Source organism: Trachypithecus francoisi, unplaced genomic scaffold (genome assembly GCF_009764315.1).
Source record: "Trachypithecus francoisi isolate TF-2019V2 unplaced genomic scaffold, Tfra_2.0 Lachesis_group1, whole genome shotgun sequence".
NCBI classification, from domain to species: domain Eukaryota; kingdom Metazoa; phylum Chordata; class Mammalia; order Primates; family Cercopithecidae; genus Trachypithecus; species Trachypithecus francoisi.
The window spans coordinates 140,475,483-140,500,736 of record NW_022681454.1 but is presented as its reverse complement, the minus strand read 5'-3'; the positions used below and the strand labels follow the sequence as shown (position 1 = coordinate 140,500,736).

Here is a 25,254-nt window from a genome sequence, read left to right as displayed (position 1 = left end):
TAGCCTTAATTCTAGCTATTTCTTTTGAAAAATTATTTATGAGTACATGATCCACTACTGTGTTTAGTTCTATATATTTCTTTTGATTATGTATAATTGTTTTAACCTTGCTAGTAGGTTATAAATTCCTTGAGGACATGTACCATGTCGAATTTCTTTATATTCTACAAGGACCTAGTACAGAAATATGTCTTCTTGGAGTAAACACATACATAGTGCCTGCATAATATATCTCATTATCATCATTAATAATTAACACTAGTTGTTCTAATAAGGCATTGCATTTTCATAACATCTTTAGCTGCCAGAACTTTCAGAGATCATTTTGCCTTTATTTACATAATCGATTAAGAAGACAGATAGGGGTATATTGTCTTCATTTTACAAATAAGCATTGAGTTTCCCTGACATGCAGGACCCCAGAGCTCAGGCAGTATATCAAAACTGTTGGAGAGAAGCCAGGGAAGAAATGAGTTGGGGAGAAAACAAGCAATCAAGAAAAGGCAGACTTTCCCTAGTCTCCACTCCGGGCCCAGAGCTCCTAAAATAGGACTGTTCTCCTAGGAGAAGGGGTCAGCCAAAGAGCACCCTGATTTCTGGGTGGCCCTCAGCCTCGGCCTACATTCCAGGTTACTATATCAACACATGGTAGAACTCGCTGCCAGGAATGTCAGCTGAAATATGCCTCCCTCCTCTTGTCAGGCCCTACTTCCACAATTCTTTATCTCAAGGCCTTCATGTGAGTTTGGGTTAAAATGTCAAGAAGCATTTTTATATCCTGACCCAAAAAAAAAAGTTCATCTGCTCAGAACCATTTGAATGCTTGCCCTAACTGAACCCTTTGGAAACCTTTTGGCCACCCTGTCCAAAGCAGCACCCCTGCCATACTCTCTCTCTATCTCCATGCACTGCTGTATGGTTCTTCATAGCACTTACCATAATTGGCATGGATCATGTGTCTATTTGTCTTCCCAAGTAGATTTCAGCTTTATAAGGTCAGGAACTACATCTTGGGTTATGTCCAACCTCAAGAACAGCATGGGGCATATGGTAGTCACCAATATTTGTTGTTAAGTAAACTATAGCCAGCCCTTTTGTTTGGTAAATACTCCTTAAAATCACAATACTACTCAACATCACAGACAGGAACCTCTAAAGCATCTCACTCAGACAATCCAGAAAGTCCTCCTGATGCCCCTGCTTACTCCACCCCAGGCTAATATTCGAACCACAAGATCCAGAAGAAAAAAGAAACAAAATGGTAGAGTCTGACTTTCTGCTCTGTCACTTACTCTTTTTTGTGACTTTTAAAAGAGTTCAGTTTCCTTATGTGTAAGTAAATTATCCACCTCACGATGTGTTTGAGGGGAATTTGTAATAATGATCATAAATCAATCTAGCACGGTTCTTGGCATACCGCTGATGCTCAATAAGTGACAAATACCATTCCGTGGCACTCATCAAACACAATTAAAATCACCTGTTCATCTGTTTGCCTCTTACAAAATTGAAAACCTCTTGAGGGTAGTGGTGGCTGTGCCTAATTCTGTGTGACATCCTCAGCACTTCAAACAGAGACAATGTTCACCAAACATTAAGTAAATTGCCATGTGCCTGCTTCATTCCTATAGCAGCGCCACTTAGCTCTACCTAAGCTTTGGCTGAGGACACCATTCACTCTTCTTTATGTTCTCCACTTCCAACATGTGGCCAAAGGAGACTCTTCCTAAATTACTGAACATTCACTCTCGGTCACAAAATTGATATTAATGCAGGTTTTCTTCAGCAGATTTGCAAAGGCAACACAAGCTATCCTACCTTTGGAATTATTTTCAGGCTCTATAGCTTTGTGTATCTTTTACAAGGTTTCAGATTATTTGAGAATGAGGTCAAGGAATTGCAAGAGGGAGCTATTAATCTTATTTTATATCAAGTTTTCACCAGAGCTGGTGTCAGGTTACCATATTTGATTTCACACATCCATACAACTGCAGAATGTAACTAACCCTTATAATGAGACCTACAGTGGTGAGGCAGGGGTATTGTTTTCTTGGTATGTTAAAATCAAGACCAAACAATATTAGAATGCTGCTTGAACACTTTGGGTTAAGAGGAAGGTCTGTTTAGTCTTGATGGGATAGCATCTTTCATCATTGTATCTCATATTGGGTATTTTAACACTATTTTGTTGTTGTTGTTGTTGTTGTTTAGTATCTTCAGTAAGTTACTAATTACTATTTCCTAACAGAGCTCAAATCTCTCACCTCTCTCCATTTTCACCAACATTACACTAATTGCCTGAAAAATTCCTAAGCATTCTCTTACAATCAAAAAATCACTAAACATATGAGGAAACAAGCCACCATGAGTAAGAATCAGCAAGAGAAAACAACCTCTGGGGTCATTCTTCCAAAGACTGCAGAAATTGAAATTATCAGATACAAAATGTTCACTCAAAAATTTTTTATTGAATACCTAGTACATGCCATGTACTGTCCTAATTCCCAGGAATTCATCAGTGAACACAATGGTCAAAGATCTCTACCTCCATAGAGCTCATATTCTACTATCTTTCTCTTGAGACTATGAACTTTCTGGGGGCTGGGACAATTTTTTATTCATCTCTGAATCCCCAGCATCTGGTAGAGTTTGGCACATCAGAGGATCTCTATAAGCATGTGCTAGAATAAATAAGTTAAATAAGACTGTTCTCTGTTCTCTTCTTTCTGTCAATCCCCCTTCCATGTTTTCATCTCAATTCTATTCAATTCCACTTACTTATACTCTCTTAGCCAAGAAAGATCATTTACAGGTGTCTTTTGGGAGCATTAAAAGAAACAATGTCTATGTTATCTACTTTTGTTAACAATAGAAACCACTTTGAAAGGAGACTATGCCTTCAGTCACTTGACTTTATATTTATAGTTTTTTTTTGTTTTTATTCAGGCATTAGTACCAAAGATGAAACTGCAAAAAGAGACAAAGATTTCAAATGGAAGACCAATAAACAGGTCCAATTCAATCCTGGACAGACTACAGCCACATGGAGGGTGAGAATCATACCTGACAATGAATATGAGACGTCAGAGACCTTCCAGATCATTCTGTCGGAACCTCTCATGGCTGTATTGGAGTTTCCAGAAATGGCAACGGTTGAAATTGTGGACCCTGGAGATGGTATGTGATACTGATTGATTTGCTTTATTAACCAGTACAGGTTCTTGGCTCCATTTCCAGCATTCATACTTCCCTCAGGCTCTGTAAGCCACTAGATGTGTTCATATCCATTTAGGATTTAAAGTGAAGTAAATTACTTTATAGACAATAATTTTTCATTTGCTCTCAGGATTTTTGAAAGAGAATATAGGAGGATTAAAATACAGAGGATCTGTACCAGCATTCCTGTAATATATATACAAGATCTTACTGCAGGCTTTCTACACACCATAGGTACCAAACAGCTCTGCTCCCAGATGGCTAATCCTCAGGGCTCATTCCAGGGCCACCATCTTTTCACAGCCAGATTAAATGAGAACTTAGATATCCATTGTCCTAGATGTAGCTCCTGGAGCCAACTCATTTGTTTCAACATGTATTCCCTGAAGTTCTGTTATTATTGTATATAATGTCCTTGAATTCATTGGTTCATTTTATGCATTCATTCTTTCAGCAAATGTCTCCCCAGATAAATTAAAAGGAAAAAAAATCTAAGCAGTAATCATACTGCTTGCTGCCCCTTTTTTGGAAGTAAAAGAATATTCCCTAAAGTAGGGGGGGGGATTAGTATTCATCTTTGAATTTTAATTAAGTACATTGATTACACACAGTAGTTAAAAGAGGTCATGTAGCACCTAGAAGTGCGTAGCTTACAACCAGGGAGCAGGCCTTAAGTTCCACAAGACTCAGTGAAGAATCCTTGCATTAGCATGCTCTGAACTACATAAGAGAACGTTAGTGTAATAGACATCTACAGGGGATGGAAAGCTTTCCATGGTCAAACAAGTCTAGGATCTATTTCAAACTTCATCCCTCTTTTGAGGCATCATAATTCATGTTAGCATATTTAAGATTCTGAGAAACTCTCCTATAAGGAAACCAATTTAGTTTAGTTTAGTTTTGTTAGTTTGAACTGTGGATTTTTTTTTTCATCATCTCCAAGGAATGTCTTTTAAAATCTCTAAGTTCAGTTTTCTTAAAACATAATTTGCGAAGTAGTGTTCATATGCTCTGCACTTTGGCAGATACAAAAGAAGTAGAAAACACTGCCCCCACCACCTAATGAACAAGGTATCAGACCAGTTTTGTTGAGAACAACACTTTGATATATGAATCAGTTATGAAGTAAATGTAAGACACATGGGAGAAACACTAAGAGTTCAAGAAGAAGAATATAGGTCATCATGGTCCCAAGTAATTAAGGCTCATGAAAGAGGCAGGGTTTGAGCTGAATCTTGAAAAATAAATGGGATTTTGATTAGAAGAGCAGATAGAAACAGGCTTTCCAGATTGGAAAAAACAGAGGGCATGACTGAATAACTTAGTCCTACTGTACCAATTTTTTTCATACGACATTGATAACTTTAATTTACTTTTAGCTTCTTCCATGATGCCAACGTTTTGAATTGAAAGATGTCAAGATAGTAGACTACCATACAGGTAAAATGGAGGAAAGAAAATTATCACTGGTCTTTTCTCCCTGTGCCTCAGGGCCAGTGTCTTCCTGGAGGTTGATACTTGTATCTGTTGAAGCTAATGTAGGCAGGAAAGTAAAGAAGAAAAAAATTAATATATAATAGCTAGATAATTTAACATTGAATTCTGAATTACTGCTTAGTAATAGTTCCAAAATGGAAAAAAAAAAAATGGTGATTGCCAGCTAGGTGCAGTGGCTCATTCTTGTAATCCCAGCACTTTGGGAGGCTGAGACAGGCAGATCACTTGAGTCCAGGAGTTCGAGACCAGCCTGGCCAACGTGGTGAAACCCCATCTCAACTAAAAATACAAAATTTAGCCAGACCTGGTAGCGCATGCCTGTAATCCCAGCTACTCAAGAGGCTGAGGCATGAGAATTACTTGAATCCAGGAGGCAAAGGTTTCAGTGAGCTGAGATCACGAAATTGCCCTCCTCCAGCCTGGGTGACAGAGCAAGACCCTGTCTCAAAAAAATACGTATTTTATATATATATATATATATATATATATATATATATATATGATTGCCTACAATCTCTTCCCTTTTAGCTTGCATCACTAAAAGGAAGAATCTAGGTGTATATATAACATAAGGAAAAGAACTAAGGAAATAAAATGTGGTTTCATAGATAGTTACTGCAGTTATCCACCTCACACTATGAGTTGGAACAACCTCCTCTAAAATTTTATTTGTAAACAAACACCTATATTTTAATTGCACAATGCATGCTTAATAAAAAGCCTAAGAAAACATCTAAAATCTCTCCCCGCCAAAATAGTACACATAATCCCATCAACAAGACATGACCAATATTCATATGGATATTTCAGTGAATGTTTCGATGATGTCTAGGTGTATGCACACACACACACACACACACAAACGTGTGTGCACATATACACAACACAGTAAATTTCAGCAGTAATATGATCTTTAAAATTGAGGGAAGGACCTGTAGTTTATTTTTCTCAGCCTATTAAATGACCAGCACAGTGTCTGCTTAATAAATATTAAATAAGCAGTTTGTTGAATGAAGCATGTAAACAGTTTTCTTCATTAATGAATTTGATTACTTCATTGTTAAAATATTTTAAAACAAACAGTAAAAGTAAAGCAAGGACAGAAATATGTGATCTCCATTTAGAAGACTTAAACTTTGATCTCAGAAGAAAAATAAGACATGAAATTGCTGCAGGATTTCTGTTTTCCTTTTTAATGCTGGCTATCCTTTTTAACCTTTCAAAAGAGGTCTCCTAAACCCAATTCCACTGCCTCTCCAGCTCCACTCAGTAATAAATAATGTTTCCCATTCTCACTACATTTGATACAGTTAATCTTGTTGGAAAATATAAGGGTCAAAGACTTTGTACATTTCTGCTCAAGTGTGTTCAAATATCACCGATCAAATCTAAATCTTGGTGAAAAGTCTTCTGTTGTCTTTTCTAGAATCAACAGTTTATATTCCAGAGGCAGAATACAAAATAGAAGAGGACATTGGGGAACTTTTGATTCCAGTAAGACGAGCTGGAGATGCAAGTCAGGAACTAAGCGTCATTTGCTCCACACGTCAAGGTATGAGGCTCTGTGGGGTCCTGTTTGCAGGAATAAGATGATGAGAACCGGACTGTGGTAATGCTGGGAGTAGCACAGGGGGTGAGCAAAGCAGAGTTAAGATGCTGGACGCGTGGGCCCCTCATCATGCACGCCCTGCTGCGAACCCCCTTTGCTGACTCTGTGCAGGTGCCCTGCTGCTCTTAGCTGGTCTCCTCAAACAGGGATAACACTTTATTCAAAATTGGGATTAAAATAACTATTTTAACTACCCCACGAAGGGACTAGTCAAATGAGACATTTGTGAAAGTCAAGTGAGACATCTTGTGTCAAAAGAGTTTATATATGCTGGTCAAAAAATTATAAATTAAAGATTCTTATTTGTAATAGCATTGCCTCTGGGTAATATTGTAAAACAGTCTGTATATACTACTCAGTTTCTTTTCTCCTCCTCTCTCCCTATCTCACAACCACAGATACCCCCCAACCATGAGTTCAGGCATCTTTGCAACCAAAACAAGGTTTCATTCTTTTTGACCACCGCTATACAGCCAGATTTAGCTGTCTCATGTCTCATCCCCTCAGGATCATATTCTCTAACATCTCATTAGTAACTATGTAGAAAACGAAAATTGAGGAAATAAATGAAGACCACTCAAATGACAAGAAAAGGCTATTTATTTAGAGCTCGCTGTAGTATGTCAGCCACCATCACTTGCATGTGAGAGAGACTCGCCAGCAGGCAGAAGCATGAGAAAGCTTTATAGTGGAAAAAGGAAAGGTATCAGGTATGCCCTGATTGGAAGCTGCTGGCCTGGGAATCTGGAGACTGGCCCAGTAGAAGCAGGCATCCTATATGATTGGTTAGGAGGGCATATTTGGCTCTCTCTGCTTGGTCTTAAATTAGAAGTGGGAGCAGAAATCAGGGAAGCTGGCAGTTATTGAGTAAGTCTTGACCATTTGATTGCTGATTGCTACAGAGGTGGTGGCTTGTCTTCCTGGACTCATTGCTGCAGCTGTGGGTCAGAGTTCTCTTTTTATGTATGGTATGGCCATTGTCCCTTTGTATATTCAGTCTCTCAAAATCAATGCTCTTACTTGTTGATATGTCAGCAAGGGAGAATTTATTTCTCCAGCTTTTCTTCCTCTCCTAAACAATGTTTTTTTGTTTGTTTGTTTTTTAAGTAATACCCCCACAACATTGTTTGTAAACACTGATGGTGCACTAATCATTTAGCAGGGGCAGGCAGTACCTTGGCAGATGGAAACTTTAATGGTAGGGCCTTGAGATCCCCAGCAAAACACAGCGTAAAACTAGTTGCCTCCTTCACTTACCTGTAGCCATGTTTAGTATTTGTGAATTATTAGTAACATACAAAGCATGAGTCTGCTTTCCATTGCACTGTGTATGTAGCTCATGTTCATTTTATTTGTGAAAATAAGTAATTGTTAAACATTTACCTTAACATGACTCCCAGAGAGTTTAAGTAACCGAATTGAACTTTCATCCTATACATGGGGAGTAGGTGAGGACAAATACCACAATGGCACACGATATGAGTATAAGAAGATTTCAACATTCATGTTTGTAATTCTGTTACTGGCCAGGTTCATTCTGCTTGTGCATAGCAAGCCAATCACTGTGGTAACAGGTTTTGCAAAAGAGAAAGCAATTTCCTTCACAAGGCCACCATACAAAGATACAAGAGAATGAATCAAAATTCATCTCTTTGAAAAGAGGGTTTGGGAGTACTTATGAAATAGAAAGCAGGGTCTTCTAAAGCATGGGGAAAGGTGATTGGCAAGTAGGAAAAGTGAGGCAATTGGGGTTTCTGTGCAAAACTAATTAAGCTACATGGTTCTTCATAGGACACGTATGCACAAAATGGCAGTGTCAGCATAATCTGAGGTTGCAGCTTTTGGCCCTCTGACATCAAAAGATCACTCTTTGGGCACTGGAGCAGGCCCAGTTAAAGGGTCAGTGGTCTCAACAGCTTGAACTGGACAAGAGCTGCCCCCTAGTTCCTGGAAAACAATTTAAGCAACATTACTATAGTGCCCCAGTCAGAGATGTTATCTATAAGGATGCTAGTGGGAGTTTAGTTATGTATTGTTTGGCTAAGTGATTTGCAAGTGGGAGCTTTTTGTTGTTGGTTTCTTGGTAGGTGGGGGGAGGATTTTGAGACAGGGTCTCACTCTATCACCCAGGCTGGAGTCCAGTGACTCCATCACAGCTCACTGCAGGATCAAACTCCTAGGCTCAAGCCATCCTTCCACCTCAGCCTCTGGAGTAGCTGGGACTACAAGCACCAACCAATACACATGGCTAATTTTTAAATTTTTTTGTAGAGATGAAGTTCTCACTATGTTGCCCAGGCTGGTCTCGAACTCCTGGCCTCAAGCGATTCTCCTGATTTGGCTTCCTAAGGTGCTGGGACTACAGGTGTGTGCCATCCTACTTGGCTGCTAATGGGAGTTTTAAGATAAGCAATAAGTAAGCTGTTAAAAGCAAGCAAGGAAAGTTAAATTTGGCAAACTTAATCAGCTTAGCCCTCAGTTTCAGTTCCAGCAAGAGGTATGCAAGAGTCAAGATGCTACCATGCATACAGTGGCTTAGTGTTCCAGGAAGGGCCCCGACCCTGTTATATCCTATTTTTTCTTTTTCCTTTCTTTTTTTTAACCACAAACATGAAAATACCTTCTTATGTGGGGATCTGGGGGTCAAGGCTCAGGTGTCAAGCAGTCTGAGTTGTGCACCAGCTATGCAGGGAGTTTTCCAGGCATGCCAGCTTTCACATCTGGAAATCATGTGGGAAGCTGGATTACATAAGGGAATCCTATGAGAAGCTAAAGTTAGGTGTAGCCCCCCCACGTGGGGAAGTGGCACCGCCCCATCATAGCTGACTCCGTGCCAGACACTCTGAGCCTCCCTATTCATTTGGATGGTCCTTTTGCAGCATACCTCTTCCCAAAGGAAGAACAGACAGACCCTCGGTGAATTCTTCCAGCTTAGCAATGATATATGATCTATCCAACTGGACTGTTCACCATCTCATCTCTTTCATTCACATCTAAGAGACCTTAGCACCATTGTCTGCTGGACACTTTTGTTGTAGACAGAGAATATGCCACTAATACAAGAAGAAGCCCAGCTTGAAGCCCAGAGCAAAACATTAGTACACTTTCTACAACAGCTAGTCTGTCCAGCCTCAACCACACCCCCTCGCTCCCATGCACTTGCCCATTATTGCAAGACCCAAACTAGAGCCCCAATGCACCAGTGGAAGAAAGAATTTGGCACATCCTTTCAGTGATCAGCTAGCTAAGGAGAAAGGCCTCAAGGAGTACCTCATCTAGCTTGTTTTTTCTCCACTTCACTTTTTCCTTCCCAAACAGAGTAAAACTAGCTTAAACGCAAGAGTTGCTAACATTATATGGAGCTGGCTATATCTGGTGCTTTCAAGAGGAAATCTTAGTTAAAGAACAGGCAATACGGCTGTCTCTGGATATACAGCCAAATGCAACAAACATGAAGATCTTGAAGAAGCATTACCAAGGTTTGTCCTTGTAGTGGTTTTAAATATCTTAAAATAATCTGTTTACTGCCAAATCCTCTGTCTTCCAGGGCAGAGGAGAATTTATTTTTGTTCCTCTTCTCAACCTTGGCACCATTAATGTTCTGAATAACTATTTATTGTGGGGGCTGTCCTGTGCTTTGTAAAATGTTAAGCCGCATCCCTGCTCTCTATATACTAGACGCAAGTATCTAGCATCTAGATGCATCCCCCACCTCCATCTGTGACCCCCAAAAATGTCACCAGACATTGCCAAGTGTACCCTAGCAGGTAAAATCAGCCCAACTCAAAACTATTGCTCTATAATGAAATGTTTTAAGCACAAGGATTCTTTAAGTAAAGCTTGCAAATTAGACATTTTTTGGCCCTATTTCATTCTTAAGAAAAATCTCATTCATCTTTCTCTTCTCATTAGTCACTCTCTTGTTAAAAAACTGCCTTCTTGGAAGGAACAGCCAATGAAGAGCAAACCACAGAACCGAAAACCAAATGAGTAGGAACAGCATTGAATCATCCTGTGGTTTTTGGTCAGGCCCAAGTCAAATATGTTGAGGTTTTCAACTACTCTATCCAGTTAAAAAGAACTGCGTAGTAAACCACAAGCCATGGACCCCGCCCCACTTCTCTGATTGGACTTTTTCTCTGGGTCATCTCCTAAGATGGAGGTAGAAAGCAAATAATTCTTTTTTTTTTTTTTTTTTTTCTTTTTGAAACAGAGTCTTGCTCTGTCACCCAGGCTGGAGTGCAGTGGTGCGATCTCAGTTCACTGCAAGCTCCGCCTCCTGGGTTCATACCATTCTCTGGCCTCAGCCTCCCATGTAGCTGGGGTTACAGGCGCCCGCCACCACGCCCGACTATTTTTTTTTTTTTTTTAGTTAAGACGGGATTTCACCGTGTTAGCCAGGATGGTCTCGATCTCCTGATCTCGTGATCCGTCCGCCTCGGCCTCCCAGAGTTCTGGGATTACAGGCGTGAGCCACCGCCCCGGGCCAAAAGCGGATAATTCTTAAAGGGTTCCAAGCATGTCCAGGTGAAAGACTTTCTTCTTTCTTTCCTTTTAAAAAAGATTCTCTGTGTTGGTTTATTTAGTTGTAGATGTGTTCATAGGTTATAGAAGTTATACTTTGCATCTCAGACAGTTTGCAGGGATTATAATTTTCTGTTCCTGAAGTACAAATCACATGGTTTAAAAGTCCCTTTACTGCAGGTTTTCTGGGGGTAAACTCTCACCATTTTCTGTTTATCAGAACATGTCTTTATTTCAACTCCAGTCTTGAAAATCTAGGTTGGCAGTAATTCTCTCCTAGCATTTTAAAGTTATTATTCCAACATATACTGGCTTCCATTGTTAAGAAGTTTCTTTTTCATCTAAAAGTCGTCTTTGTAGAGATGTTTTTTTCTATGCATCTAAAATCTTACATGTATTTGATCTGAATCTGTGAAAGATCTGAGAGATTCACTTGAAAATGCTTTCCTCCAAGAAAAGTTTGCTTTGCTTTCCAGGATTCAGAGGGTACTACTGCTCCAGACACACTCCTGCGGCCCTGTATCCTCAGGTGTAACCATAGCTTCCGGGTCAGCTCTGTGAGGTGCCCTGTGCCTAAGGCCTGTCTCCACCTGCAATGGTGATAGTGCACCTGCTCTTGGGGGGATACCACCTTCTGAATGAGAATCCCTTCTGTGGGTTATGGGATTTCAGGTTGGGGGAGGGTTTTTACGGTTCATTTTAGGTATTTTTAATTTCAATTTTGTTTTGTGGGTTTTTTTTTTTTTTTTTTTTTTTTACACTTGACGATATTCCCTACTTCCTGTGAGAACAGAAAAGCCAGAATCATTATTTTTTTCTAGTTGTTTTTTAATGTACGGGCATCCCAGAGTACCTGACTGGCCAGTCTGCTGGAAACAAAAGTCCCAAAGTCCCCTCTAGATAGATGCTCCCAGGATGCTCCAACCAAGCCTTTGCTACCCTCCTCCTCTTTCCTCTGGTTCTCCCATCTCCCTTGAATCATCAGCACTCCTGGGGCATGAAGTGACTTGTGCCTGGGGCTGGAAAAGCCTCCTGCTCCAACCAGCTGTTAGCTGCTGCACTTTAAAGAGGGTGATTGCCTGTCTTGCTGTCCTATTAAAATGTACATATTAAAAGAAAATCATGTGTTTAAAAGAATTTATAATCAAGTCATCAAGTAACTAAAGACAATGTGAGAAAGTAAAAAACGCCCCAGGCTGACTATCAGGAGATGGGTCTTTGACTCGTTGGCTATCATGGGGCATTCTCTGCCTCAATTTTCTCATTGATAAAATGCCCTGGCCACCTCATAATCAAACAGCATAATATAATGATTTGATTACCCTTTAGTGTAGTGCATTAATAGGACTTTCTCTCTGATTTTAATATTTATGATTTTTGTAAATCAAGTGTAATATGTAGCCACAGAGACTGAGCCATAAATACTCTTTTGTAAATAAATAATTAATTTGTAAAGTAACTTCACAAATTCTCAGGCTGCCAGTGAGGTGAGGGAGGCCTGGACAGAGGAAATCGATGCCATCATCATCGTGGATAGAGTGGTATGCTGGATCCAGCTAGTAACTGCTCCTAAAAGCTGATTCTGTGTACCTCTTCCCTACTCTGTGCTCAGTGACTTCACATTGATAGTTGAAGCTGGCTATGGTGGGAATGTTAATACAACAAAAATCAGCAATAATTGCAAATCAGCTTTCGTGTGCCTTGTTTGGAGAGCACATCGCCATGCTAAAGGATGGAACTCCTAGGTTAACATGAAATGAATCTTTGGTTCTAACCCTTAATTTTAGAGAACTAAACCCATACCCATTAAAACTGTCATCCATCATGCCTCATAATCTACCCCTGCAAAAATATGAATCTTCTTTAACATTTCTCACAAAGATGCTATGCACTACCACTGGTCAAGCCACCCAAACAAGGCTTGAGACCCAATAAGTGTCTTTGATACCAACCTGGAAATCATACATTTATACCCCTTGAAACCTCTTCACTGTTAAATACGGGATATATACAGACCATCGCCAGGGACCTTATCTTTTATCTCAGAATATATTTAATGTTTTCAGAACAGATTTTTCCATTCCTGAGGATTCTTAACTTGCTACAGATAAAATATTGTTTGTTTTCTACGTAAATGAATATCAGTATTCACATTCTTAACTATTGAATATAACTGCTCAAAGAGTTGCCCAAAGTAAATTTTCTAGAATCCTAAAAGGAATGTTCCATTTAGATCAACTGAATTTTTTTATTAAATACAATTTACTTAGACAACTTTTTTCACCAACTCTTGTTTAAAAATCTTGCTAAAACATATTGTCTTGATTTCTGCTTTAGAAAAGTTCAATCACCAAATGATTTTCAAGAAGTATTATATTTCAGTCTTTCATTTAACCCAGAAATCAACCTACTTAAATGTCATATCTATGTCGACCAGTGGATTGGTCAAATATAAAAAAAATTTAACAGAAAAAGAAAAAATCTCAATTGCTTTTGTTTCATGAACTACAAATAAATCATTATTTGAATATTCATTAGGTGATATATATTGAGAAAGAGGTTTAATACAGATAGTTATATTTAGTGAAGACAGTGTTAGTTACCATGCAAGTCTAGTGTGTACAGTATCTGCTTTTGACATTTCTCTCGAGGAGTTAACATGCAGTTTCTGACAAGGTTCTTTGTCATATTGCCTGTCATACCAACATAATGCACACTTGATGGCAAGGCAAAATTGAGAACTGTGTTCTCCAAGGTGTAGTTCTTTTTAAACATCTGGCTCTTTAAAAAGACATTCCAAAAGTTGTTTGCTATTTAATCAGATTGTTATAAGAGCTTAAGACCTTTTTTCCCTTTGTCTGTGTGCCCGGGAACACAGAAAGTCTCCCTGACAGTGTATCATCTCATCTTGAGAGCCTTTCTATATTACTAGCCACTTACCTCTTTCCCCATTTAACTGGAGAGTGCCTGTCTTAGGCATTCAGTGATAGCACTATGTCTCACATCCCAAGAGCCAGCCTATCCTGGTTGACTTGAGCGTGGAGAACTTTTTCATCATAGGTTTCCCCAGAGAAGGAATCTCATGAAATAAGGTTTCAAAGCATAGACTACCACTGAAACTCAGCTAGCCTCCCCACCAAGTGATAGTCCCCCTTGTGCCTGTCCATTTTGATCAGTTTCTGCCCTCTGACCTAGCAAACACATTTTATTCTCATCAATTCTCCAGCTCTAACAATTTTTATGATTCCAGAATAACAAAACAGTCCATTTGTTACTTCTGAATAATTCTAAAATTTTTGTTCTTTCAAATAAAAAGCCATTCTGAAATACTTTGTGAGTCAGTGCCCTTTCGAGCAAAGCATCTGAAGTCAGTTGGAGACCACTGTCATTGTTTAGCAACTTAGATCTATACAGGCAACATGCAGTGATGGACACCAACTTATACTGATGTCTAGATGACAGTGGGCATTGGGGTCATCATGCATATGTGCATGTACCATAGCTATAAGCAAGAAAGACTCTTCCAAGACTGGAGCATCCAGTCCAGAATCTCACTATCATCTCCTTATTGCTTCTTATTAAAGTGAGGTATGGTGGGAAATATTTATACTTTTCAAAAACTTCCTATCTGGTATAATAGGTTACTATTTCGTAGTCTTTGTTCTGCCTAAATCTGGTCTGCCTAAATCATTTAAATTACAATGAATACTTTTCCATCTTTTAGCCCTAAGCCTTATTTTTACTGTTTTAAAACTGCAAAAATGCATCAAAACCTAGGAATCCTACTTCTAAGTATTTATTCTAGAAAAAAAAAAAAAAATTGGGGGGTTAGTGCAAAAGTAATCGTGGTTATTGCTATTAAAAGTAATGGGAAAACCCCAATTACTTTTGCACCAACCCATATACACCCACTCAAAGACTCGTACTTGAATATTCATAGAAGCATTACTCACAATTGCCAAGAACTAGAAATAACCCAAATTATCAACCAGTAAATGGATAACAAAACTGTGGTATAGCCACACAGTGGGAAACAGTAGTCAGCAATAAAAGGGAAAACATGTCACGGTACATGGATGAATCTCAAAAGCATTGTGCTAAATGAAAGAATCAAAACATATGCTTCATTTGTATGAAATTTCTCATAAAGGCAAATAAATCTACAATGACTCAAAGCAGATTTGTGATTTCCAAGGCCTGAGAGACAGGGAAGGAGATGGATTGCAAGAGACACAAGTCAAGTTTTGTGGATGGATAAAAACATTTTATGATTTTGGTGGTGGTCACATGATTATATGCATTTGTCAAGACTCTTCAAACTGTGCATTTACATTGATGAATCTTAATGTAAGTAAATTATTAAAATAACATTTAAAACACACTGAATCTAAACTGAAATCCTCTAATCAATCTTGCACTCCTTGTAAAATAAGATATAATTTTCTGGCTGTATTATGGTGTGATACAAAGAACTCTAGTTAGGGTGTGTGATGATCAGATTACATAGATGCTGCTCACAGCTATGCCACTGTGGGTAGAGCACAGCAGGAAAAAAATCTATACTATTTTCATGCTGTGAATTCTCTAGTCCTAATTTCACTACACCTCAGTTTTCTCATCTGTAATATGAAATAATTGAGCTAAGCCAGCCCTAGCATCCTGTGATCCTGTTTGTTTAGCCCCTAATATAAACAAACCTTATTCAATATACTCTATTTAAAAATCGCTAAATCTAGATCATGTCAAAATACCACAGTCTATTCCAAAAGCTTTCTTCTTACAATATTAATATTTGTGAGCATAAGAGGTAAGTGTGTTGTATCATTCAGATAGCTATTATCTAAAAATGCGTTAAAGAAAACAAACAGGCTTCTTGTTTGGAATTCCATTGCTTCTCAACTTCCCTGTTCCTTCTCATATTTCTGTAGGTTCTGCCACAGGTACGATTTCTTCCACAGTGTTATTCTCTGATTACATCTCACGTCCAGAAGACCACACGAGCATCCTCCACTTTGACAAGAATGAGACACAGAAGACCTGCCAGATCCTGATCATTGATGACTCCCTTTATGAAGAGGAGGAATCCTTCAGTGTTTCGCTGAGGCTGCCAGTGGGAGGACAGCTGGGAGCCAGATTCCCCACCACTAAGGTCACTATTCTCGCTGATCATTATGATGGTAAGTCCATTTCTTGCTTCCCAACCTTTGGCAATGGCTGCCTTCTCACACTTTCCCCCAACAGTTGAAAGGCCAATGTAGCTTAAATTATCTTTTAAAAGAATATCCGATGTTCTTTTATCTCCAAAAACTGTGAGTAGCTGTTCCAGTACACAGACATCACCAACACCAATGACAAAACAGCCATGCAGGAAGATTAAATATTTGGGTATGACTTTACTTGACAAAAGAAAAAGCACAGCCCAAGGAGGTGACCTAAGACTTAGAAGGAAGCCAGGGAGAGGACCTAAGTCAAGTATCTAATTACCCAACCAGGACTACCCCAAGAGGACCTTCATCTTAGCAGCACAAGGATCATCCCTCACAGCAAGTGCATGAGTTGTTAAGCGGCACAAGGATAAGATGGAGCCCAGTGTGTCAACATCTGGACCTCTTTTTATGGTTACCTAGCAGGGCGTTTGCTCCAGTCCCTGGGGATCCTAGCTGAAATTTAGCCAGAGAAGAGAGGGGCACCTCATTCCTAAACACCAACCCTCCCCTCCCAGACACGACATAAAGTATCAAGCCCAGTATGATTTTCCTAGGTCTCACCTGCCCTTTCTATAAGGAGCACTTTTAACAGAAAATGGTAATAAAGACAGAGCCAGGATCAGACTGTTTTATTACTACTCTCAAATTAGTTTGACTGCTTCATCTCTCAACCATGCTTCTGTCAGGATTTGAGTGGCTGTGAGTTGCTGAGCTCAGATCTAAGAAGGGTTAGACTGGGCTGTTATTACAGACCCAAAATTAATGTGACTGCTTTATGGATGCACCACAAAGCTTCCATTAAACTGAGAGCTGTGCCAAGAGATAAATATAGATTTGTAAAGTTTGAACAGTTTATACTCTCCAGGTAGGTACGGTAAATTTATCATGTACTATTGTGTTCTGTTTAAAATTATGTCTTCATAACAACCATAGAACAAGGGAAAATATGAGCAAGATTGAAAGTGGTCTTTTGTTTGTTGTTTAATCTCCTAAATGGCTTTGCTTGGGAATATTTCACCCTGTGGACCAGATCTCTGAAATTTTCAGTAGACTAGTTTTGCTCCATTAAAAAGAAAAAAGAATTTTCAAGGACTAATTTCAGTTCCAAAACACATCTTTACAAGTATCAAGAGCTAAGGATAAGGATAGGCCCTGAGATCCATGCTTTCTTCATCGTGTACTTTTCAAAAATTTCTTCATTGGAATTAAAACAAAGATTGTTTTTCTTAAAATAATTTGAATAAATTTTCAATATATTCCTTTATGGAAATGTATAATTGTATATATTTTCTGTTAAACCAAAGAGATAGGAGGAAGTGTCCGATAGGAAAATTAGCCTTGATTTTCCAGTTTCATTAGAAAGAAGTTGTTTTGGAAAGAGAAACACTACTCACATTATCTTGTAAAAAGTATCTGCTGATTTCCCAACAGAAGAGAAGTAGAATCTGAGTAAATTTGTCTAGTTGAGACATCTGAAAAATCCCTACATGGTCAAGTCTAGTTGATTAATATGGAGAACAAATTGAGAAACGAGGACACTCTGAAAGAAAAAAAATGATGACATGGCATTATATGGTTTCTGAAGCCTGCTTAAAAGATTCAAAAAATTTTTTTTTTTAATTACAGGGCTACAATTAGGATATTGCTAAAGCAACTATCTCTTACCAAGCGGTTAGGAAAGATTTACCTACACCGAGTGCTACGGACCAAGAAGGTGTTAACCAGGCAGAGTGAGAAGGGAGAAAGGGAAAGTTATGGAGGTGGAGACTTTTTACATTTTTCTACATAGTCTACTTCACAGTATATCCTTCTTTTTATAATCAATGCTTACTTTTCCATGATGATGAAGAATTAACATGAAAAGTTGAAATTTGTAAACACACAGCTTCAAATCCCTTTTCCCTTCACTACCACATCTTTTCTTATAGCCAGAAAGATTGGCGTCAGAACAGTCTCCGTTATTCTTCTCTACTCGTGCTAGTAATAGGTCAAGGTACACAATGAAGGAAATGGTAGAGAAAAGGAAGAGAATCAAAGTGGAACAACAGAGTCAGAAAAGTTTGTGCTGGGGGCCTGGAGACTTGGATTCTAAGCCTGAGACACACTCTCTCTGGGTAACCTTGGCTACGTCAAGCTATCTGGGGCTCTGTTTCCCAATCATGAAATAAGGGGATTGATTAGGTTGTCTCTAGAAACCCTTTCACTCCATAATTCTATGATTCTTAAGTCATTCTAAGAAGAAGGCATTAGTTAATAAATACCACCAATACACAAAAATGAGGCATCCTGTAGGCTGAGTTTTTCCATTAAAATTTTGTCATGAACTTAGAAAAATATATGTCAAAGTTTTGCTCTAAACAAGAAAAAAGGGAATTAATTAGTGAAGCAAGAACTTGAATGGTCTCGCGTTTTAAGCTATCCATTTTGACTTTTATTTTTCCAAGGCCTACCCCTGTTTGACTCATGCTATTCTTTCCAAGCTAAGTGCCAGAAGACATATAACTGAAGTAATATGTCTATATCCCAGACATGCGCTAACATTTTGCAAGCACATATTGAGTTACATTTTGATAAGCAAGTGCATTATATGATTTTACCCGGATAATTAGAAGGAAATGTCTTTTAAAACTGTCCTGAAAATTTTAAGCAAACATGATGAGGTTGTCTGACCTTCAATTATTCTCTCTCTTCTTCCTCAATAAGAAGTATGTTTTCTGCAAACTCTTTACCTAACAATTAGAATAGGCTCAAACACCAGAGCTTACCTGAAAACTACAAAAACTAGACACAGGCATAAAGCACCCAACAGATATGAGATCTAAACAAGCAATTTAATGGGATTCAGGTAAGGTGACATTGTATGACTTTGTTGGTATGCTCAGAACTGAAGTGACTCTGGGGACCACTTTACAAAAGAATGAGAGAGCTCCTTAACCAAAATATTAGCATTTATATAATAACAAGTGAATGGCTTTCAAAAGAGCAGACATTCAAACCCTTTGGTCATTAATGCAGGCTGCATAATGGACCCCAAAGATATCCACATTCTAACCACCAAAAGTGTGAATGTGTTACCTTACATGGCAAAAGGGACTTTGCATATCTGATTAAATTAAGGCTGTTGAGATGAAGCAATTATCCTGAGTTACCCAAGTGATCCCAGAGTAATTAGCAGGGTCCTTATAAGAGAGAGCAAGAGGATCACAGAGAAAAAGGGAAGCTGATGACTGAAACCAGAGGATGGAGTGATGCACTTTGAAGCTGGAGGAAAGGGTGACAAGCCGAGGAATGCAGGCAGCCTCTAGAAGCTAGAAAAGGCAAGGATATGGATTTCCTCCTGAAGCCTCCAGTTAGAATAGTCTTGTCAACACCCTTTATTTTAGTTAGACTTCTGACTTGCAGAACTGTAGTAGAATAAATTTTTGTTGTTTTAAGCCACTAAATTTGTGGTAATTTATTACAGCAACAAAAGGAAATTAATGCCGTCAGTATTGTTTCTGGAGGAAACATCTATATAAGAAACCAGTTTATAACTAGAAAATTTAGTGACTGGTGTGGAAATGAAATGAAAAGATGATCTCTTCTTGTCATTAAGCAAATACAGCCCTCTCTTCTACACTCATAATCCTACAAAAGTATTGAACATTTGAGTGTAAGTCAAGGATGCTCAACCTAACCCTTAATCATTGAGTTCCCCCTTCTGATTGCATGTCCTTTTCCTAAATCTTCAATTCCTCTTCTAGTAACACTGTGAACCAACTGCAGAGCAAGGTAAAAAGTGATTAAGGCAAGGAAGGCTCAGATGAAGGACGAAGTGAATCAAGAAAAAGCAGAGATTTCTTCTAGCTGGAAGAACTCAAGAAAAAAAGTACCATTTGTGCTGTGTCTGGATGGGTAGGTGGTACTTGAGGATAGAGAAAGGAAGGACAATAGCATTTCAGGTGGAGGAAACAGCTTGAGCAAAGTCATAAATGAGGAGATATCAAGAACGCAATTCAAGACTGTGTAGGAATGCCATAGGCCAATTCTTTTATTCAACAGGATTGATAATAATCCACATGCTTTACATTTATGAAGAACTACTTGTTTAGCAATGTTCCAAAAGCATTTGTTGAGCCCCTACCATGTGTCAGGAACTCTGCTAGGCACAGAGGATACAGCAGTGAAGAATACAACCATTATATAATCAAGGGGGAACACTATTCTGGAGTTTTCCTAGAGACTAAATAAAGGATATTAATAATAACTTTCAGCCATTGCAACTCAGGTTCAAACTTAAGAAAATTTTTCTGGTAAAGTTCTAGCTATCAAAATATACAGCAGAGAGATGTTTTTTGGAATACTTTTAAGAAGAGAATATACAATATAATATTACCTAAGTTGTTTGTATGTAAGTCTTGCTGAGGACAAGAAATAGATAAAAGTCCTTCTAGATTCATAGAAGCATGAAATCTTAGAAATAAAAAAGGACCTAGAGATCATGTGGTTCAGCCTCCTCATTGTTGAGGCTAAATGCACTAAGTGGTTTTTCCAGTTTGCCCAGTCAGTTAAAGCCCAGATTTCTGCCTCTGAGTCCATAACTCTTTTGCACTCTACTATGATCCTTCAGTGATATGGTTGTAGGATGCATTTACCCCTAAGAAATGGCCAAATCTTCCACAGATAATATTTTCTTCCTTTTAAAGTTACTAACTGCAGTGATACTGGTGACCATCTAGTATTTCTGATAATGAAAAGCTACCGTCATGTTCAAAACCCACAGGAAATCACCAGTCACCAAAGTTTGACCCCATTGTTAGTTTAAAAGGGTTGCAACTTTTTTCAAGTGTTTGCAAAAAAAAAAAAACACAAGTTACTATATATTCCATAATATAGTAATTTCACACGTACCATTTAGCAAGCAAACCCTTGAAGAACATGTTTTCATATGCACATAGTCAAAAAGTAGATGCTTTGGAGCAGATGCCAGCCCTTTGATGTTGACTCTCTCCACACAGGTGAACAACAAGATTTTGTAATGTACCTTGATCCTGTTTAAATACTGTGGGCTCTGCAGCAGGGTCTCTTATAAGGACCCTGCTAATTACTCTGGGATCACTTGGGTAACTCAGGATAATTGCTTCATCTCAACAGCCTTAATTTAATCAGATATGCAAAGTCCCTTTTGCCATGTAAGGTAACACATTCACACTTTTGGTGGTTAGAATGTGGATATCTTTGGGGTCCATTATGCAGCCTACATTAATGACCAAAGGGTTTGAATGTCTGCTCTTTTGAAAGCCATTCACTTGTTATTATATAAATGCTAATATTTTGGTTAAGGAGCTCTCTCATTCTTTTGTAAAGTGGTCCCCAGAGTCACTTCAGTTCTGAGCATACCAATGAAATGAGTATATCTCATTTTATGTGGAGACCTGCTGGCTGTGTGTGTACAACTGAACAAAGAATCCAATTGTTCATCGGTAAAAATTCTGAAGAAAGAGATGCAAACAACGTGCTACTTAATAAGTGAACAAAAATCTGAAATAAAAGGGGCTGGCACATTCTGCCAGTCATCTCATAAGCTAAGCAAATGTCTGTGTAGAAATGAAAAATGGCCGTAAGGGAAAAAAGAACCATGAGCCAGTATAAGTAACTTACCCAAGAAAACAGTTGGGTAGGCTTGACTTTTCAGAAAAATAGAAATGGTATTAAATTACCACTTTGTTTATGAAGTAGCAAGTAAATAAACATTGTAAGATAATAAAAGGAGACTTTTTGCTCACTTATAAAGTAGTAAATTGTTTGCCTCTCAGTATTTGGAGTTAAGTGGTAGGAATTTGAAATGATAGTGTCTTTATTGGCTGCACATGAAAGTCAGAGGAAGGAAGAGAATAAACAATGTAAATGGCTTTCTTTGTAATCACCACTTTCTTAATTAATCCAGTGCATATCCTGGCAAACTACTTTGGCTACATTTCTCTCTCTTTGTGACTCTGTTGTTTATATTTCAAATAATAAAGTTACATCTACGAATTATAGTGGCCACTGAAACCATAGAATAACACTAATTAAATTCCAAAAATGAAACCAAAACACTTGAATTTTGTTAGTGCCACAGCATTGTATGAATAACAAAGCCATCAGGTGAACAATAAAGTTAATAAGATGAGCTACATTGTACTTAACTGTGAGAGTAGTTATTTATACAGGGATATGTAAAAACAAGTAGAAGTCTTAATATCTATTTCTTGAAGAAATATTATACCCTTGCACCCTGCCATATTCCTACTTAATTTTTACTTAAAACTTGGTAGTTTTAAATCCTCCAATGTTCAGAAGCGAACTTGAGAAAATTTCCAGTATTAAATATAAAAAACAAGGAAAAAACAAAGAAAGGAAGAAAATTACACAAAATCCAGTATATGATCCAATGATTAATTTACAATGTTATTTGAAATGGTTTTAGTAGACTCTTAACAGGTAGATAATTCATTCAAGAGACATTCATAGTTACCTGCCACTTGCTTAGTACAGGACTACGAAGTCTATCTCTGCCTTCTATCCTACCCAATTTGATCTTTAATTAGATTATCCTTGAATGAATTAAGCCTTCTTAATGGAGAAAAAAATATGCACAGAAATAATGATGGAAGATTCATAGTTCAGTGAATTCACAATCTGAATTGCTACATACTTATCTGAGCAAGTCATTATTTATAATTACTGGATTGTGGGAACTTGCATTCAGATTCTGTAACATTTATTGAGGATCAAGCACATTGCTAAGCTTAAAATGTAATGCTAGAATCCACATACATGGTCATCTGTGTGATTTGTTCATGAAGTCACACTAAATATTATTTAATTTTAAAAGGAGGCAAGTTCCCAAGTTTTGGCTTCCAGTTACTTTTCAGGAGCTTCCTAAGTGATTTTGGTTGTGCTCTTGAGTTCTCAGCACCCCTGAGATTTGAGATCTGCCCTTATTTTTATCACTTAAGATATTAATAATTAATGAAAAATAGGCAACTTTTAAGTATTTTATTAGTATCCTGAATATGTTCACCTAAAAGGAAGAAGTTGAAGCAAAATTAATATAGAGTTTATCTGAGCCAAGGTTGAGGACTGCAGCCTGGGACACCATCCAGGTTGCCCTGGAGAGGGTTCCAGAGAGTGAAGAAGAGGCTCAAGTTTTTAGAGAAAAAGGAACAAATCAGGAGATGGAGTGTCTTAGTCCATTTGTGTTGCTATAAAGGAGTCCTGAGGCTAGGTAATTTAGAAAGAAAAAAGGTTTGTTTGGGCCACAGTTCTGTGGACTGTAGGAAACATGCCAACATCTGCTTCTGGTGAAGGCCTCAGGAAGGTCCACTCCTGGCAGAAGGGGAAGGGGAGCTGGCATGTGCAGATCACATGGCAAGAGAGAAGCAACAGAGAGAGGGGAGGAGGTGCCAGGCTCTTTAAACAATCAGATAATGTGGGTACTCATACAGCAAGAACTCACTCATTACTTTGAGGATGGCACCAAGATGTTCATGAGAGAGCCAACCCCCGACCCAAACACTTTCCACCTGGCCTCACCTCCAACACTGGGGATCACATTTCAGCAAGAGATTTGGAAGGTACAAATATCCAAAGTGTATCAGAAAGCAATTACAAAAAGTTGTTTGTCAGGAATTCTCATTGGTTACAGAAATAACATTGGTTAGTGGTTGGCTATACATTGTTGAATTATAGGGTATGTGACATTTTATGGCTGCTTGGCATGAGTTAGTCTACAGTCCCCATAGCAAGTGACTTCAAGAAGTATTTTATTTAGCTCAAGGGGGAGTGGGATGTGACAGGTGTTACATTTTAAATGCCTCTCTGGGCTGGATAACTTAAAGGGACTTGCATTTCTCAGACAAAAAAGTTTTTTTTTTCTTTCTCATATAGATAATACACAATTCATTTCTGAATCAACAATTTACATTCCTTTATCTGGCACTCCTCATCTTAGAAACATGTCATTCTACTGAGGCTACAGAATGTATTAAATTGATCAACTATGTCTAAAGTGCAGACTGCATTTGGCATTTCACACATAAGGTCATCACAGTCAGAGACAACTGGGAGAAAAGAAATGAGACAAAAAATAACAGCTGATTGCCACTGATTTTTATCCCAGAAATCTGAGAAAATGTATCAAAATCATTTTAAGGTTAGATATTCATAAGATGATGTACGTTGCCCAATCTCTTTACAAAGCAAAGTGATGTAACACTCTTTTTAGATTTCTAAAACTACCTAGATGTCTCCCAGCCATGTAGAAGCAGTTCCTTGGTTCGTCACTGCAGTCCATGGCCTGACAGAGTCAGAGGTCTAGAAGCTCAATTTTATCTGTGGGCACACAGACAGGATGCAGACCCACAAGAAACATGATGTATGTGCCAAAATGACAAATTATAAATTACAGTGAAAACCAAAGTCAAAAAAAACTGAAAAGCAGAGTCCCCTGGTTAATAGATTCTCTCCTTAAAGGAGGCTCTACTGGGCAACCACTTCATAAGCAGGAAACTGATGATAATGGGATCTGAGAAACCCCATCAAGCCAATACAGCCATCTCCATCCTGGGCAAATAAATGCTGAGGGTCCTGAAGACTAAACATCCAAGGTCAGAGTACCTTTTGTCTTAAGATGGCTAGAAACAGGTAACCCATTTTTCCTTCTTTTGGCTGCTTGCATTTTTCTAGGTTTCATGCAGAGCTAACTTCAGCTAAAGCCATTTTCCTTTAAATACAGCACAAAACAGTCGGCCATGCTGCAGATGTAACCATGCTAACCCAGCCTGACTCTACTGAAGTTACACTTGGTCACATTCCTTTAAGCCCAAGCTTGAGTCTACTGAGTGCCCTAAAACAGCTCAATCTCCAGGGTTAATGATATTTAACTCTGACAGAATCTCCTGTCAGAGTTAATGATATTTTGAGCAGGTATTGGTTTGTAACATTCTGAGGTGTGACTTCCTCCCATCTTCAAGTCCCCCATGGGGCACTCATTTGGCAGCTGTCAGTGTATGACTTTTATGGGAGCTACTTCTGCTTTAGTCCCTACCCTAGAGATATTCAGATTTTGCCACTCCTGATTCTAATGATCCCTTTGAATGGTATCATTTTATTTTGGCCTTGAGGAAGCAACCACAAGCATTATTAGTGCACTTCCCACATAATTACAATTTTTTAAGG

At 38.4% G+C, this 25,254-nt stretch overlaps 1 protein-coding gene across 1 annotated transcript in view; it reads left to right on the top strand.

Moving 5' to 3' along the window:
- Positions 1-25,254, top strand: part of FREM3 (FRAS1 related extracellular matrix 3) — a 123,254-nt gene that overhangs the window by 81,877 nt on the left and 16,123 nt on the right. Inside the window, exons 4-6 of the mRNA XM_033215363.1 lie at positions 2,947-3,177; positions 6,140-6,265; positions 15,775-16,023. Of these exons, the coding sequence (XP_033071254.1) occupies positions 2,947-3,177; positions 6,140-6,265; positions 15,775-16,023 (606 nt within the window). The remainder of the gene's footprint in view (positions 1-2,946; positions 3,178-6,139; positions 6,266-15,774; positions 16,024-25,254) is intronic.